At 45.3% G+C, this 15,227-nt stretch overlaps 1 protein-coding gene across 1 annotated transcript in view; it reads right to left on the bottom strand.

Moving 5' to 3' along the window:
- LOC120807162 (dedicator of cytokinesis protein 3-like) overlaps positions 1-15,227 on the bottom strand; it is a 117,241-nt gene that overhangs the window by 66,293 nt on the left and 35,721 nt on the right. Inside the window, exon 5 of the mRNA XM_040158897.1 lies at positions 12,646-12,742. Coding sequence (XP_040014831.1) covers positions 12,646-12,742 — 97 coding nt within the window. The remainder of the gene's footprint in view (positions 1-12,645; positions 12,743-15,227) is intronic.

Genomic DNA, 15,227 nt, shown 5'->3' with positions numbered 1-15,227 from the left:
CTCTAGCAGGGGTTTGGCACCGTGTAGCCGATCGTGTGTACTGCTGCTGTGTCGTGTGCTTGTTAAGTCTGGTGCGAACGCCATTTTAAATCAATCCCCTAACCTCGGGTGAACTCCGCCCGGTGACACGCAAGACACACACAAACACACACACACACACACACACACACACACACACACACACACACACACACACACCCAGAGTAATGCTAGAGGCAGGATGTGATAGCAGGGGTGCCAGACTACCAGGTCCCACGCTGTGTTTAGATCAGGAGGTGGACAGAGGAGGGACGGTTTCCCCTCTGACTGTCACATGTGGTTACAGCACCTGGTGAAGGTGACCAGTCAGGTAGCACGTTTGTCGTACACTCATCTGCCAGTTTTATCAGGAACAACGAGTTAACGCCTTGGTTAGTTAGCCCACCCTCACTGCTTTGTACCGGGTGGACAAAATAATAGGAACACCTGTCAACAGAAACGCAATGCAGTCCAACAGCACCGCAGACTACATCCTCCTAGATGATCATGGAGTTGAAGCCTCACCCCTTTAACCCAGTTTCAACAAAAACGGAGCAGAACCCGCACGCGATGACCTTTTCGACGGTTCTGCGACCGAGGCTGGTGGGTGAGGCACGGCGTGCCTTTGCGGCGGCAGCTCCGAAGCTTTGGAATAGTCTTCTGCTTTCAATCAAATGTTCCCCCTCCATTGACACTTTTAAGACAAAACTCAAGACGTACATGTTTTCGATGGCCTTTGGTTGCTCCCAGTGGTCTCAGTCATTTAATTATTCTTTGATTTTAGAATTGATCTAACAAGTTTTGTTCTGTTTTCCGTTTTACATTTTTTAAATATTCTCATATTGTCTTGTATCTTATCATTGCCACTCACTGTTTCTTCTATTATTTGTGCCTTTTAACTGATGTAATTTTTTCTTGCTAAGGTATTGTGTTGCACTTTTCTCAACTCTGGTTGTTTAAAATGTGCTACATAAATAAACTTGATTTGACTTGAACCTCCAGGAAGGAGGATTTACCGCGGGACTGTTGTATTAGCCTGTATTAGCCTAGGTGGACCTGAAGAGGCATCTTCAGATGTGTCTGGATCCACAGAACACGTGCAAATAAATCAGATGGGAATCATATCTGACAACGTGACATTTTAATCAAGATCTGACTTTTCAGGTCAATCCAATCCGCTCGCATCGCACCACTTTTTCACCTTTCTGCTGAGGCCCAACCAGGGCGAAAGCCCTAACGGAGAGGGGGACGGCGTTAGTGGTGTCCTTTGACCCCCAGACCCGGGCTCCACTCCCCCACACCGATTCCATTTCATCCCCCAGCCACGATTACGACGGCATTTACCTCTTGTTTTCACAACTGCAGGCGGTGATTTGGCCACTGTTATTCCTACATTTCAGTGTGAAGATAGGAATCACTTATAAGTCGCCTTCCAAAGTACAGTAGATAGGAATGGGTAGAAAAGAAATTAAAAACAAAACAAGACAAAAACATTAGATGGATACAAATTCAGAAGGAGATTTCCATGTGATATATTGGAAATATGGACTAATGAGGATATTTCAGCCGGAACAAAGGGAAGGCTCAGATTTCTGAAGGACATCTCCCTCATATTATTAATGGGAAAAAAACACATGGTATTGAATGAACACACATTTTGGAAGGACAGCCTCCTTAGCAGTGCAGAAATAGACACTCTAGAGGGACAAGCTTCCCTCAGCACTAAAAGGGAGGTTTTGGACGGAGATCGGTGTCTCAGAAGGGTCAAAGCAGATGGTGTCCAAATTATGCTTCCTCGTTTCTAACTCCTTAGAAACAAAAAAAGCTGAAATGCCAGCTTCCTTACAGTATGTCGCTGTACAGGACCATAAAGGATAATGAGGTCAGGGCTAGAGGCCACTCACTGAAAAAAAACTGCCTACAAGCCAGATAATGGGCCCATAATCATTAAAAAACAGCCCATTCAACAGACAGAGACACTGACAAAGATTGAAACTGTTGAGTTGAGAACTTTGTACCATCACCACAACCTTTGAACAAGTTGCTCTTGGAAGGTTGTTTTTTTTTTCTTTGCCATTAGAGACAAATTCGTTCTGTGTGGGAGACAAGCAATAATAACCTTTTTTTTTACTTTAGCTCATCTAACAGTTACCAAACTAGCCTGCAACCTTGAAACTTTACTGGGAAATTTCCAGCTAGATAAACAGAACAGATCTCAGCAGCTACAGCATCTAGTTGGCCAAAGACCAATGAAGATCTGAAGATGGCTGTGATGTGACTGTCAGTGTCTGTCGCGGTTCATTTTACGTCGCGTCTCGACTATACTGTGACCCAGTGAAACTGTATGGAAACTTGGCTGCTGGGTGAATCCACCAGGACACTTTGTCCTACCTTACGGGATGGATGTTGATTAAAATCAGCTCATTTGTATCCTGCAATTCATTTCACTTTGAATACAACTAGAAAGCTTTTAACATGTTGTAATGTATGCTGGCAACTTTCTAAATCAGAGTGAACAGTGACAGCGTCTTTATCCCATAAAAAGACCCAAGATAACTAGGATGATAATAGCACAGCTGGAATTACAGTCTCCAAAGTGGATCAAGCTCGATCCCGGGAGCTGAGTAGCCTTTTTACAGGTAAACGTGAAATTACCTGTGACCTGGGTAACATTAAACATGCCTCTTAATTTAAACGCTAACGCTACAAAAAGATGAGGATGAAGCTTTAGGACAGCGCACAAGCCTCAGCCGAGGATTCTGTGGGGAAATATAGTTCAGTTAATTGACCTACGTAGAAAACATAAATATGGCTGATGAGAAAGTGACATCCAGCCGTAGCATAACAGACCGTGGCAAAAGCCGTACATCCCCAACAGTTAACCGACAACATGGCGACAGATGACATCATGACTGGGGTCACCGATGAAGGATTGGACTCTGAGGAGACAGCTGCTTCATGGCGACCTGCGAGGTCCCATGTTATCTTAAATGTTATGTGACATAGGAGTAAAACTAGACGCTGCTGGACGTAATGGAGGATTATAAGTAGACAAACACTGCCGCATGTCATGAGCCTAACCAACGCCAAGCACTGAGGAGTAGTAGAACAAACGCCGTAGATATCTGGCTTTTCATAGGCTCTCCACCGATGTAACAGTAATAAAACAAAAAAAACAACAGCCCCCGTCGGCCAACAATGGCTCCGTTGCCACGGCAACGGCGGGTTAGTCACCGCGGTAAATATATATGACACTGCACTTATTGAAGCCTATAGATCCTGGACAGACACACACATGCGTGAAAACATAGGGCTGAAATTCACAAATATGGACAATACACACTTTCACTCTCCGTGGACGACTCTCTCTCTCTCTCACACACACACACACACACACACACACACACACACACACACACACACACACACACACACCTGAATGACAGAAGCTTTATTTTGAAACATGGACAAACTGCATATCCGAAGGTAGGAGATGACTGTAGCTACTTACAGGTGTGATAGGAGGATAAAAATCCACTCGTTTCTCTCCTCGCCTTTGTCTTTTCCCTTTCTGTTTCTCTGATTCTGGCACTGGCAGGCTGCTAAACAGCATCCAAGCCAGCAGAGGAGAAGAAAATCATAGCCTGTCAAACAACTTGAGATCCACTCACAATGCACTGTAGCTGCACTACCTCTCTCTCTCTCTCTCTCTCTCTCTCTCTCTCTCTGCTTTTGTGACTATGTGTGTGCACCTATGCCTTATTCTGCCTCTCTCTTTCCTCCTATGACCTGCTCCCAGTTTCCATCTTTCTAATCTTTCTTTATATCTATTCTCGCCTCTCTCTCTCTCTCTCTCCCTCTCCCCCCATCTCTCAGCCCAGCCACCCACCCACGGGCCAGTCCTCGGCAGCGAGCTCCACTCAGCTTTTGCAATGTTGCAGAGAGCGCACAAAGCCGAGGACAGATACGGCGAGGTGTGTACTCTGAAGATAGTGATATACAGCGCACTTGACGATAAAGACGTTTGACAGCAGCGTTCGCATCCTGAGGCCGTTTGCCCACAGAGAACCTTGAAATGTGTGATGTTTGTGTGCATGTGAAAGATATAAGAGAAATTGGACAGACGAAAAGCGATGGAGGGAGAGATGGAAATAGACAAACAGTATGTCGTCCCCCGCATTCCCTCCAGGAAAAGAAACAACACCTCTCTTCACCTTCTTTTCACCTTGTTAATTGTGGCGAGACGACACTCGCGCCGAGTTACAAGGCGCCGCCAACAGCAACGCCTTTCAGTGCTTCATCGGACTTATGAAACCATGCAATGGGCCAGAGGCTGAAAGGACAGGTTCCCCTTTTTCAAGTTCGTCTTGGAACAATATTCACACGCCCATACGTACATTGAAGCGGTTCTTCTCGGCCGTCAAGAGACCCGCTCCTAACTTGCCCTAAAAGGAAAAGATGGGAAACAAAATTCACCCCGCTCCCTTGCACTTGGCTATTGTGGCGACCCTGTCCTTCAAATATGGAAACACTGTTTGTGTAGTATTTAGCAGTTGCACACAGCTGTGCACTGGAGCGCCTCAGACAGTCATTATAGGTGCAGGCGTTATGAAAAACAAAAACACAAAAGCACCCCAGAGAGATCGGAGTCGTACAGTTAGTGTGTTACACTCCTCCAACATGTCTGGTAGGTTTAAAGGAGCTGCGCTGCCACTGTGGGTAGGTAGATTGGTACAATCACAGTTTGTTGGGCAGCGGAGCTATTAAACTTTTCTCTTTGAGAAAACTCGAGGGCAGAACACAGTTTATTTTCGCCTCCGGCCACGGAGGCATCCCTTTGATTGATACTCGTTCACACCTTGCTTTCGCTCTAGGCACCTGTCACTCCGACACCGTGCCAGCTGCCATTAACCGCTTCGCCATAAATGACAGTTTGATGAGCCATGCGATTGGCCGTCTGCCTCGGCACCAGCTCTGTAACTAGGCTGATGGCGGAAAGATGCGGGCCTTCTTACGCCCGGCTGGTTTCAGCCAGCGGTCCCTGTGTCTTTAACAGAGACTGCTCTGCTTTTAGAACAAGGAGGTTGCAGGAGTCACATTGCTCCAAACACCACTTATCCACGGTCGTGTCTCCTCACATTTTATCACACGGAAAAATACAATGTGAGAGACAGACTCAGAGAGACGTGAGTCGCAGGCCAAAACCGGAGCTGGCGTTTTAACACTGCGCCGTTAGCTTCACTACACAGAGCTGTCAGTCAAACCGTACAGTAAATGACAACACAGGCTGCGGGGGAGAAGGCGGATCAGATGGCACACTGTCACATACTGCAAATATACAGTAACCCTGACAGAATCTGTGTCCGTAAGAAAGGTTGACTTTGAAGCACTGCCATACATCCACGAAAGCTCAGGTCCGTCACAGCCCTTCACTTCATCCGAGATGTCCCCGGGACGGTGACTCTGGGTTAAAGCGGCTCCAACTGTGCCTGAGATGCAACATGTTTTTTTCCCAAACTTCCCAAATGCTGCAGGAAATCATACATAGAAAAACTGTTCTTGACGTGTGTTTTTCTTTTTCTTTTTGTTTGTTTTACAATGAATACTCCGGTTTAGGTGCGTCTTTATAATTAGACATTGAAGGGATCTATAATAACATAAGTACAGAGAATTAAATCGTTTTTTTTCATTCAAAGAACGTAAAAGCTTTTTATTAAAACCTTTGCTTTGTTCTCGCTCCCGTTCACTGAGCGCTAGAACTTTGCTTTCGCATACATATGAATTCATTACGATATCTTGTCAGCGTGGGAGGCACTTTTCTTCAACGGCAGATTAGTCACTACTACAGGAGATTACGCTTGTAACCAGCTCACCAATGTTCATTTTTTGGTTTGGATTTCTTTCCCCACTACAACTGGCATCTGTTTTATCTCGTGCTTAACTCGTGCTTGCTTCACCAACAGATTCATTCAGGTCTGCTGCCGTCTGAATAGAGACATTGTACAATAATCCAGTAAATGTCTCAGTCTCTAGCAAACTTCCATCTTGTTCTCCTCCCTCCACATGGTTCTTTCCCTCCTTTTCCTTTGCGTTGTTCCCTTGTAGTTGGCCGCTTGCTGTTTTTCTCCATCGCTCGCTCCAGGTGTCTAGTTCATGTTGTGCCTGAGTGACTGAGCCCCTTTGTAGACATTTTAGACCCTTTCAATGACAACGTTTCCTCGCGCCGCTTTTCTGCCCCCTAGTTTTTATCGGACATCATATCCGTCACTCTGTCTTTCCCTCCTTCCTTCTCTGTCTCCAGTCGCTCCTCCTCCTTCTGAAATGTACACTGTAAAAAGTTTCTTTCAAAAGTAATTATTAAAAATTCCCTCTCCGCTCTCTTTTAACATCGTCATCATCATTAGTGTTGAACACATTAGGCCTTCGCGACTTGCCATTTTTACGATGATAAATATTTAATGAGCCTATTTTAGCTATGGTGGCTGCGTCTGCTTAAATAAAAGACAAACTAATTGGAAGAAAAGGAAAGAAAGAAAGAGAGAAGCTTTAAGAAAAGACAGGCCGTGAGAGAGGTTGATTAAGAGAGTCAGGGAGAGAGTGACTGTCTCCCAGAAATGAAGTTTCAATGCAGCTTATTTGGTTTGCGCAGGAGTTCGACACTGAAGATCCCGGTTCGCATCCTGAGTCCAGTGTTTGTGGTTAGGTTCAGGCAATAAAAGCACTTTGTGTGTGCTCAGGGAAAGATTGTGGTTTTGGCCGAAATGAAGAACATGTGGAGGTAAACGAGCCGTGCCTTGTGTTTCAAGTTTCAAGTTAATCTTTTCAACCTCAACAAAGTGCTGTGAGTGATTAACCATAACCATTAAGGTGCTTAAACATGCTTCAGCTGCTAAAAGAAGTTCCCGCAGCGGCGAGAGCAGACATTGTCTGGAAAACACTAATAATACAGCAGCAATAACGACCTACGTCGTCAGTGAACATTTTGCGTTTGATACGTTGAGTGTGAACATTTCGAAACAGCATCTGTAGCATTAAGTTTCCCTCAAAACATATATGCTCTCGCAAAGTAGTATAAAAACCTGATTTCTCTGAGTCATGTTCTCTGAAAGCCCTCACGAGAGAAGAGCTGGATCTTGAAAGGAGAAGTTATATAAGTTTTGACATAGTTCCTACCCAGTTAAAGCCTGCAGACACACACACACACACACACACACACACATACACACAGACAGAAACCAACGTATTTGAAGCTGTTGTTGAAGTTACTGCTATCAACCATCTTCCATTACAGGACATACTGCAAAGCCACTACCTGTGGACCGTCTGGACTGAGGCCGTCAAAGGCAGAATCCTCAGTGAACAACACAACAAGCAATCAGCCGAGAGCATCTTTCATTCCTCTCAATCCTCAACATTGGAGTGTGGGCTTGAGCCGAGGTGTCACAAAGAGCGTAGCAAAAATATCAACAGATATTTTCTTCGGGCTGATTTTTTTTTTTTCTTCTAATGGGTTCAGTAACATCCAGTGTCCTTTTGGTTTCAGCCATTTCCTGTCCTTGGTTCTCACAAGCACCAGGGTGTAACTTTTTTGGTCTTTGCATCCAATTGTATTGACACATTTTGATTTAAATGTTTTGTTTAGATGTTGTAAAATAATTCTGGGAGGAGACGTGTCTCAGTGTTGGTCTCTGTTGGTTTATGTCCCCTCTTCGTCCATCTCTCACTCGAATCTCTCTCTGTCTGCGTCTCTGTCCGACCGTCTCTCACCATCTGCCTCCCGCTGCGGTGATTTGAGAGAGATGACGGGATCACATTCATTTGTTTGGCTTGCTCCACGGTGCTCATTTATTCGTACACATCGCCAAAGCAACTTTCATTTCTTCACGAGCACAATGTGATCAGCCTCCATGTATAAATGCACTAATTACATGTCTGTGTGTCCTCAGTCTGTTCTCTTCTGCGTGGATGCTCAACTACATGTGTGTGTGAAAATGCACGTCACAGACTGAAGGATGAACTTTAGCCACAGATTTTTCATCTCCCCGTCATTAATATATACTGTGCGTTTCAGCTATGAACTCTAAAGTGTGTGTGTGTGTGTGTGTATTTGCATTCACTTGGCTTTGTATGTGCACAGTCATTTCTTCTGTACAGCTACAGAAAATGTTGCTGGACGAGGACACATTCCCTGCCCCCTGCCTCCTCCGACTGCATGTCTCTCCTTTCGTTCCCCCTCCATTTTTTCTTTCTCTTGTCTCGGCTTCACACACAGGCACACACACACACGAACATCCCCACATACACCCACACAAACTTGTGTGCACATTTCATAGCGAAGAAATGTCTCCCTCTGCGTTCATCCCTTTCTTCGCATCCCTCCATCATTGTTTGATTGTCACCACTCCCTGTTCTCCCTCCTACCTCTTCACACATCTATCCCGCCTCCACACACACACACACACACACACACACACACACACACACACACACATAACCTTATCTGCTTTGACATCATAATGTAGGAGACAACAGGGAGGGAGAAAATTGGAGAATGAGAAAAACAAAGTAGGAGAAGGAATGAAGAGGCAGAGGCAGAAAACGAAAGATGGGCTGAGATAGAGGGAAAACCAGCGCAAGGGAGACGGAGCGACGGAGATATAGCGAAAAAAGATAGAAAAGATAGGAACGATGAAAGACTAATAATCCTGAGAATGACGGGACAGAGCTGGAGCGGGGAGGAGACAGAGGGGCAGCCCTTCTCTCTCAGTCTTCCTGAATTCCTTTCCGTTTCCTCCCAGGCTGTGACATGTTCTGATGTACTCTGTGGCTCTGTCTCTACCTCCTGCTGCTGGCAGAACTGGGACGGTATGTGTCGACCAGTCTCCGTGGCCTGGCCGACGATTTCATTTTCAGTTATTCCCAGTTCCTGGCTGCTCTCTGTGCTGATCGAGATACCGTAGCACTGAACAGTGTCGAGTCGAGTCTTTGCAGTAGATGTTGATGGGGTCCCGTGCTTTCTTTTTCTCTGGCTGTAATGTCAGTCTACTCTTTCTACCCTCAGTCCTTCTTTCTCTGCCTTCCACTCTCTCAGTTATCTCTTCTTCCCTCTCACATACTTTCTCTCTCTCTTTCTCCATTTGTTCTCGGTTATTCTCTTTCCCCCAACGCAGGCTTTATTTTTTTTATAAATACACATCTTAGATACTATCTTTAGGTTGGTCTTTCTTTCAGCATTTCTCCCTCTACTTCTCTCTCTCTCTTTCTTTCACACACACACACACACACACACACACACACACACACACACACTCTCACATCCAGTAGTGTGTAAATTCCCTGTGGCAGTGTGCAAAGGGCATGCACACAATGCACTGGCGAGAGAGAGAGAGAGAGGGTGTGTGTGTTCACCAAGAAAGGACACGAAACACAGAGATGTAACCTCACTGTAAGACATGCACCAACACAGCCAAAGACACATCTGTGTTGTACACGTGTGCGTTTTTCTGTGTGCACCCCTGTGCGTGTGTGTGTGCGTGTGTGTGCGTGAGAGAGAGAGCGCGTTAGTGTGGGTGTCACTCGGCCTCTCTGCTCTGCTGCATTTATCAGCTCTGCGGGCCTCGGTGCTGCCCAACACCCGTTTACTGAGAATGCCTGTGTGCCTGTGCCTGTGCTCCGGGGTTCATCCCTGTGTCGCCGGGCGACGGACACGCGACAGCCGACCGCGTGGGAGCATCGGTGCGTGTCGTGACCCTAGTGCATGTGCAAACGTCTGCGTGGCTGTATGAGTGAGGGTGGGTGGCGGAGAGTATTCGCAGATGCCACGTTACGTGCATTCGTACATACAGAGGGCGTGGAAACATCCTAAGTAGAGTTTTCCCTTTTGTTTGTTTTTTTAACACACTATCTTTATTTTGCAACAACACTTTTTTTTTTTTTGGCAGATTTGAGAAAGGTTCGACTTTTCATTAAACTGCTGAGCAACGTTAACAGTTCAGGGAAAGGCTGTGCTTTTTATTCCCCATAACAACATCTGATAAGTTAACACTTCTCGATATTTTAATGTGCAGTATGTTGCAAGCTAAGCGAGGCAGTGCTTGGCTATGAAAACTAGGTGCACCGTCTGATTTTTATGCATTTCATTTTCTTTTATTTCCTCTTTCCCCACTTTGTTCCTAATAAAAATGCTACGAGAGATCACGTCCACCAATGGCACATGATGCAAAATGCCCCTTTTATCTTTTATTTACACTGGGTCACACAATGGCAGTACAACAAGCTCACACTGTTGTTGGCATGTTAGAAATGTAGGTGATGGGGGAGTGTTTTTCTGATTCCAGTCCCTGCAGGTTTAATTAGGCACTATGGATGAGGGACAGCACTCTTTCCCATATGTCTCTGGCGTTTACATCCATTCGCAACATAAAAATAATCATCTAAAGATCATTTAAATCTAAATTATGTAACATCTGCTCTCCCTTCTCACAAACCAGAACGTGACTTGGAGACCACAGTTCAACCCTGCATTACATTTGTCTCCTCTGTTTCTAACTATTACGTCAGCAGCCTTCATTCTTCATCCCTCAATCTCTTCTGCTCGTCTTTGTCAAGTTCCTGTCCGATTACTTCTTATTAACCTAGACATGTAATTATCCATAACAGAGCTTTATTGCAAATACGAAGGTCAGTCATTCCTTAGCATTTATCCCTCTATCTCTTCATCCTTGCACACAGAGCATAAGCATTTCTTATTGCTGATTTACAGCAGCTTCGAGAGCCCATTTGCTTTTTCGGAGACAAAACTGAGACAATAATGTGACGTCTGTCAGTAAGGAAACTGTAAAATCTGTCATGCAGAACCTGACAAAGACAGTTTTGTCTTTCATCTATTCTACTCTGGCAGGGAGCAGAGACAAAAGTCTGTTAACTTTGAATAAAAGCACAGAGCGACGGGACCGGCAGGACACGAGGAAGACGAGTGATGAAAATAACCATCGGAACAGAGACAGTAGACAGAAGATACTCACAGATTTAGATTTCAACCGGGTTCAAATCACAGAATCCCTCTCCCTTTATACATTAATGTAGAGACAGATATTTAATAAAACCATATACTGCAACAAAGAAGAGCAAGCGCAAAAAGGCAGGTAGACAGATGTCATTAAAGGAAGAGAAGAAGTGATGGACAGAGGAGCTAGAGAGAATGATGAAAGTCTGAAGAAAGAAAGAAAGAAAGAAACCGCAGATCTGAGTCAGAATAACTGCAGCCTCCACAGCGTCAGCAGTGAAAACAACACAGTGTTTTATAGTTATGACCCAGAGTTTCCACCGCTGCCACTGGCTGTACGGCGCAGCACAGTGTAGTAATGTGTATTTGATACTCCGAAAGAAAAACAACAAAACCCTTATAAAACCGACTTCATCATCAAGTGTTTATTTATTACTCCAACTTTCTGCAATTTCCTTTGTTTTTATAAATGCAAAACATATGTGTATAAAAAGGACATGTCCCCTCGCCTGGAAAATAAAACTTAAAACTGCAGTAGGCACAGAGAATAAGTTAACGTGAGTGTGAATTAATTCAACTCCAGCGGTCGGGCATTAAGGCAACCAAACTTTCTCAGCTTTTTCCTTTTTACCGTCGACAGGATCAACTCAACCCTCAAAACCCTCAAAAGGAGGGTAAAGAGCAGAAGGTCCAAACTGCTGACGACTACACCTGGACACAAAGAGAGAGACACAAGCTGTGGCACATCTTCAACTCTTTCTTTATCACCCTGTCGGAAAATGACACACACACACACACACACAATGTTCTGTTTCACTACAACTGTCTCTCTGTCGAAATCTTAGCATGTGAGCTATGGGTGTGTGAAAAGGCCACACAGCTGAGTGAGTGACGTAACGTGGACATTCAGAGTTGCCGCCCCTGCGCCGGCCACCAGCTGCCGGGGATCTCGCCAGTGTGAACTGAATCGAACATAAACGCAGAAAAAACACCTGCAAGAAGCAGTAAAGCTGAAGTGTCAGCTAGAAAATAAAAGCACCTCACACTGTGGAACTTTGCTTGAGTTTTAAAACTTCAGCGATGCAAATACACAAAGTTTGTTTCCGAGTGTTAAAAATAGTCCTACCAGTAAATACAGGAAATGGTGGCAAGGCTCATGGATTTACAGAGAACACTGTCAGATTACCACAACAATGCCGCTGAAGTGGAAGGAGATGACTGCCTTTAAGCAACAAGGTGCAGAAACTAGCTTGCATGCACAAAAAGTTCCTCCATTTCCACTGAACAAAGTCCCTAGTTTCTATTTTTCACAGTCGGGGTGACAACAAACACCTCTCAGAACAACAGCTGATTCTTTTTTAAACTGCTTAGATTTTGGGCCACTTTCACAATAAATATGCAAATAATGAGGTTTCCCATTCTACTACCGTAACTCAATTCTTTATGACACATATGTTAAGTATATTGACAGAGAATTATCCATGTATTATTCATGAGCTGTGCTTAGCACAACTGGTTATGCTTTTTGAGACTGTGGCAGGACATAAAGCAGCTCCAAGTCTCTGGCTGCCCTGCCAAGTCTGCAGTGACATAATTAAAGTATAATATTCTGCGCTGCTTACCACATAGAGCTGCTTCCACAGTGAGGCCCATTCCTGTAGCGTTGAAGTCACCTCAGTAACAATGGGGTCTTCGAGAGGCACCACAGTCTCGTGCGGCCTGCACAAAGAGAAAAGCACAGAAAAACACAGGCACGCTTTATTCACAGCCCCCGAGTTTATTTATCGTTTACGAGCGAGTCAGATGTCCACAAGTAAAGCACAGTAAAGTACAGTCAGGCTTCGACGAAGGTGGATCAACGTGAATCGCGTTTCTAGGCTCGTGAAAGTGGTAGAGGTTGCCAACCATAAGCTCGGTGGGCAAACAGAATCCGGCGATATGACCTGTAACAGAAGAAGCAAAAAAAAACACATCCCAAGCCTGATGTTGCAAACATTTTATACGCGTGTGGCTTCCTCGGACATGAGCGCATACGTTCACAACAACCAACGATGCAAAGTGGCTAAACTAGCTGGATGTCACTCATTAACTCCAGGAAGACGGAAGAGATTTTAACTTCAGCCGCGCCTCACATGCATCCACGTCTGTTTTCCTACATAAGATCGCACCTTACCGCCGACACCTATCAGTAACCTCTGTAAGCAGAAGGCAGAGGGCCGGATCGGCGGGCTCGCTAACATTTGAGCTTGATAAGTCGGCTGACCTGCGGCCATGTCGTATGGCAGACACTGTGACTCACTGTGGCAGGAAGCGCACAGGTGCAACTAATCATACAAACGGAAGCGCATGCACAAAACCGGCGCGCTGTGTTAGAGCACCTGAAAACATGCAGCCGTCGTCAGTGGTTTTAGTTGCGCCTGAGGAACGTCCGCTAGCTACCATTAGCTCAACTCGCAGCACACACAGCCGATTATCTCACATTTTAAACATCTGACTGAAGAGGATTTTTTACAACGTGAGCAAAAATATGTGAGTTGGAACAGGAGGGAGATTTTTACATTGCCTTACGTGTTACAGCAGATAATCTAGCTAGGTAGCGATTGCTAGCCAACTAGCATAGCAAGGCTGTGTTCATTAACCCGTGTCTGCTAAGTGCACCTTGATAAACTGACCCCTCCCACAAAGCAAAGGGCATGAACATGGCAATGCAGTTTTTCTCCTATAGTTATGGTTGAGTTCTCTTCCGTTGCTTCTACCTCCCGTTTACACATTTTGACCAGAGGGGAGTTTTTCGCTGCAACTGAAAGCTGAGTCACTGTCTCCTCCCTGGAGTCGGTCATATTCCAGGGCCTCTCCGTCTCACACACACACACACTTCCTTGCTCCCCCTCTCCTGCCATGCCACCTTTCTTCTCCTCCCTCCCCGACTTGTGGTTTTCACGCTGCCTCTCACTCATTCTCCCGGTCCTCTCTCCCTCTCTTTGTCTCATAACTGATTAATTATAAGCCGGTGTGCTAGATTAGCTGATCTCCCAGCTGAGCTGTAGCTGGCGGCCGCCTGGTGATTTCACCCACATTAGTTACGCTTGTATCTCAGACGCTTCTCCTCCTCTTCTCTTCTGTTCCACTGTTCACTCAATCTAATCTCTCCCTCTTTTTTCCCCTCCCTCCTTCTGTTCCTCTTTCGCTTCCCTGCCTTGCATTGTGCCTCCTCAACTTTTTTCCTTGGTCTGGCACATTTCCGTCGTTTCTCTTGGTTTCCTTCTCTTCATTCGCCCTCTCTTTTCTCTTTTCTCTTTTCACTCTTTCTTCTCCCTTTTCTTTCTGTGCTGCCTTTCACCCCTCTCCTCTTTTTCCCCCTCTCCTCCATCTCTCCCCTCCCTTCTCTCCTCCGCCTCTGCCCTCATCCTCCACCTGCTTTCTTCCCTCCCTCTGCACTCTTATATCTCCAGCTCTCCTTGTTCTTTCTTTCACATCTCTCTTTAATTTTTGGGGACTTCTTTTTGTCTTTGCTTGCTTCACAGAATATTTAAAGCCCGCAGCTGTGCCCAAACCTTTAAAGGCATTTGATAATCTGTCTCTTGGCCACTTTAACTTGACTTTGTATCGCTACGAATCCAGACATGTGATTCGATGATCTTTCATTATTTTGGGGACCTTACAGACGACCCTTTCAATAATTTTACCAGGATGACATATCGCTTAAAAAACGTGGATTCCAGCGTCATTCGCGCACACGTACCGAACGGTGGGAGGCATAGAACTGTCTTGATGACAAAATCTGAGAAAGGAGTTTGTTTTGCAGTTTTTCAAAGCCTTTGTCCGGCTTTTACACCACGACTGCTCTGTGGTAAAGAAAAGGACATTGTGAAAGGGAAGTTCTTCTTTCTTTCTCTGCCGATCAATTCCTTAGATACTGATGAGTCTTTTATTTGAACATTGTTTTAAGAAAATGAGTTGAACTGATGAAAAAAAAACCCAAAACCGAATCTAAAGTTCACATCAGTCAGTGTGTGCGGCCGGACCGCGCTCATTAAAAGGTCTCGGCAAGCCGACACACTTCCCAACGCAGAACGAGCTCAAATGTTCGCTTTCGTTAGAGAAAAAAAGAGCATCAAAGATGGCGACGCCGGATCTGGTGTTAGAACAAAGACGTCTGTTATCTGCCTACGTCGGCTACAATGCCGGTGCTGGTTGGCTGGTC

Source organism: Xiphias gladius, chromosome 21, assembly GCF_016859285.1.
Source record: "Xiphias gladius isolate SHS-SW01 ecotype Sanya breed wild chromosome 21, ASM1685928v1, whole genome shotgun sequence".
NCBI lineage: Eukaryota > Metazoa > Chordata > Actinopteri > Istiophoriformes > Xiphiidae > Xiphias > Xiphias gladius.
Note: the sequence above shows the minus strand (reverse complement) of the source record. Positions and strands in the feature narration are given on the sequence as shown.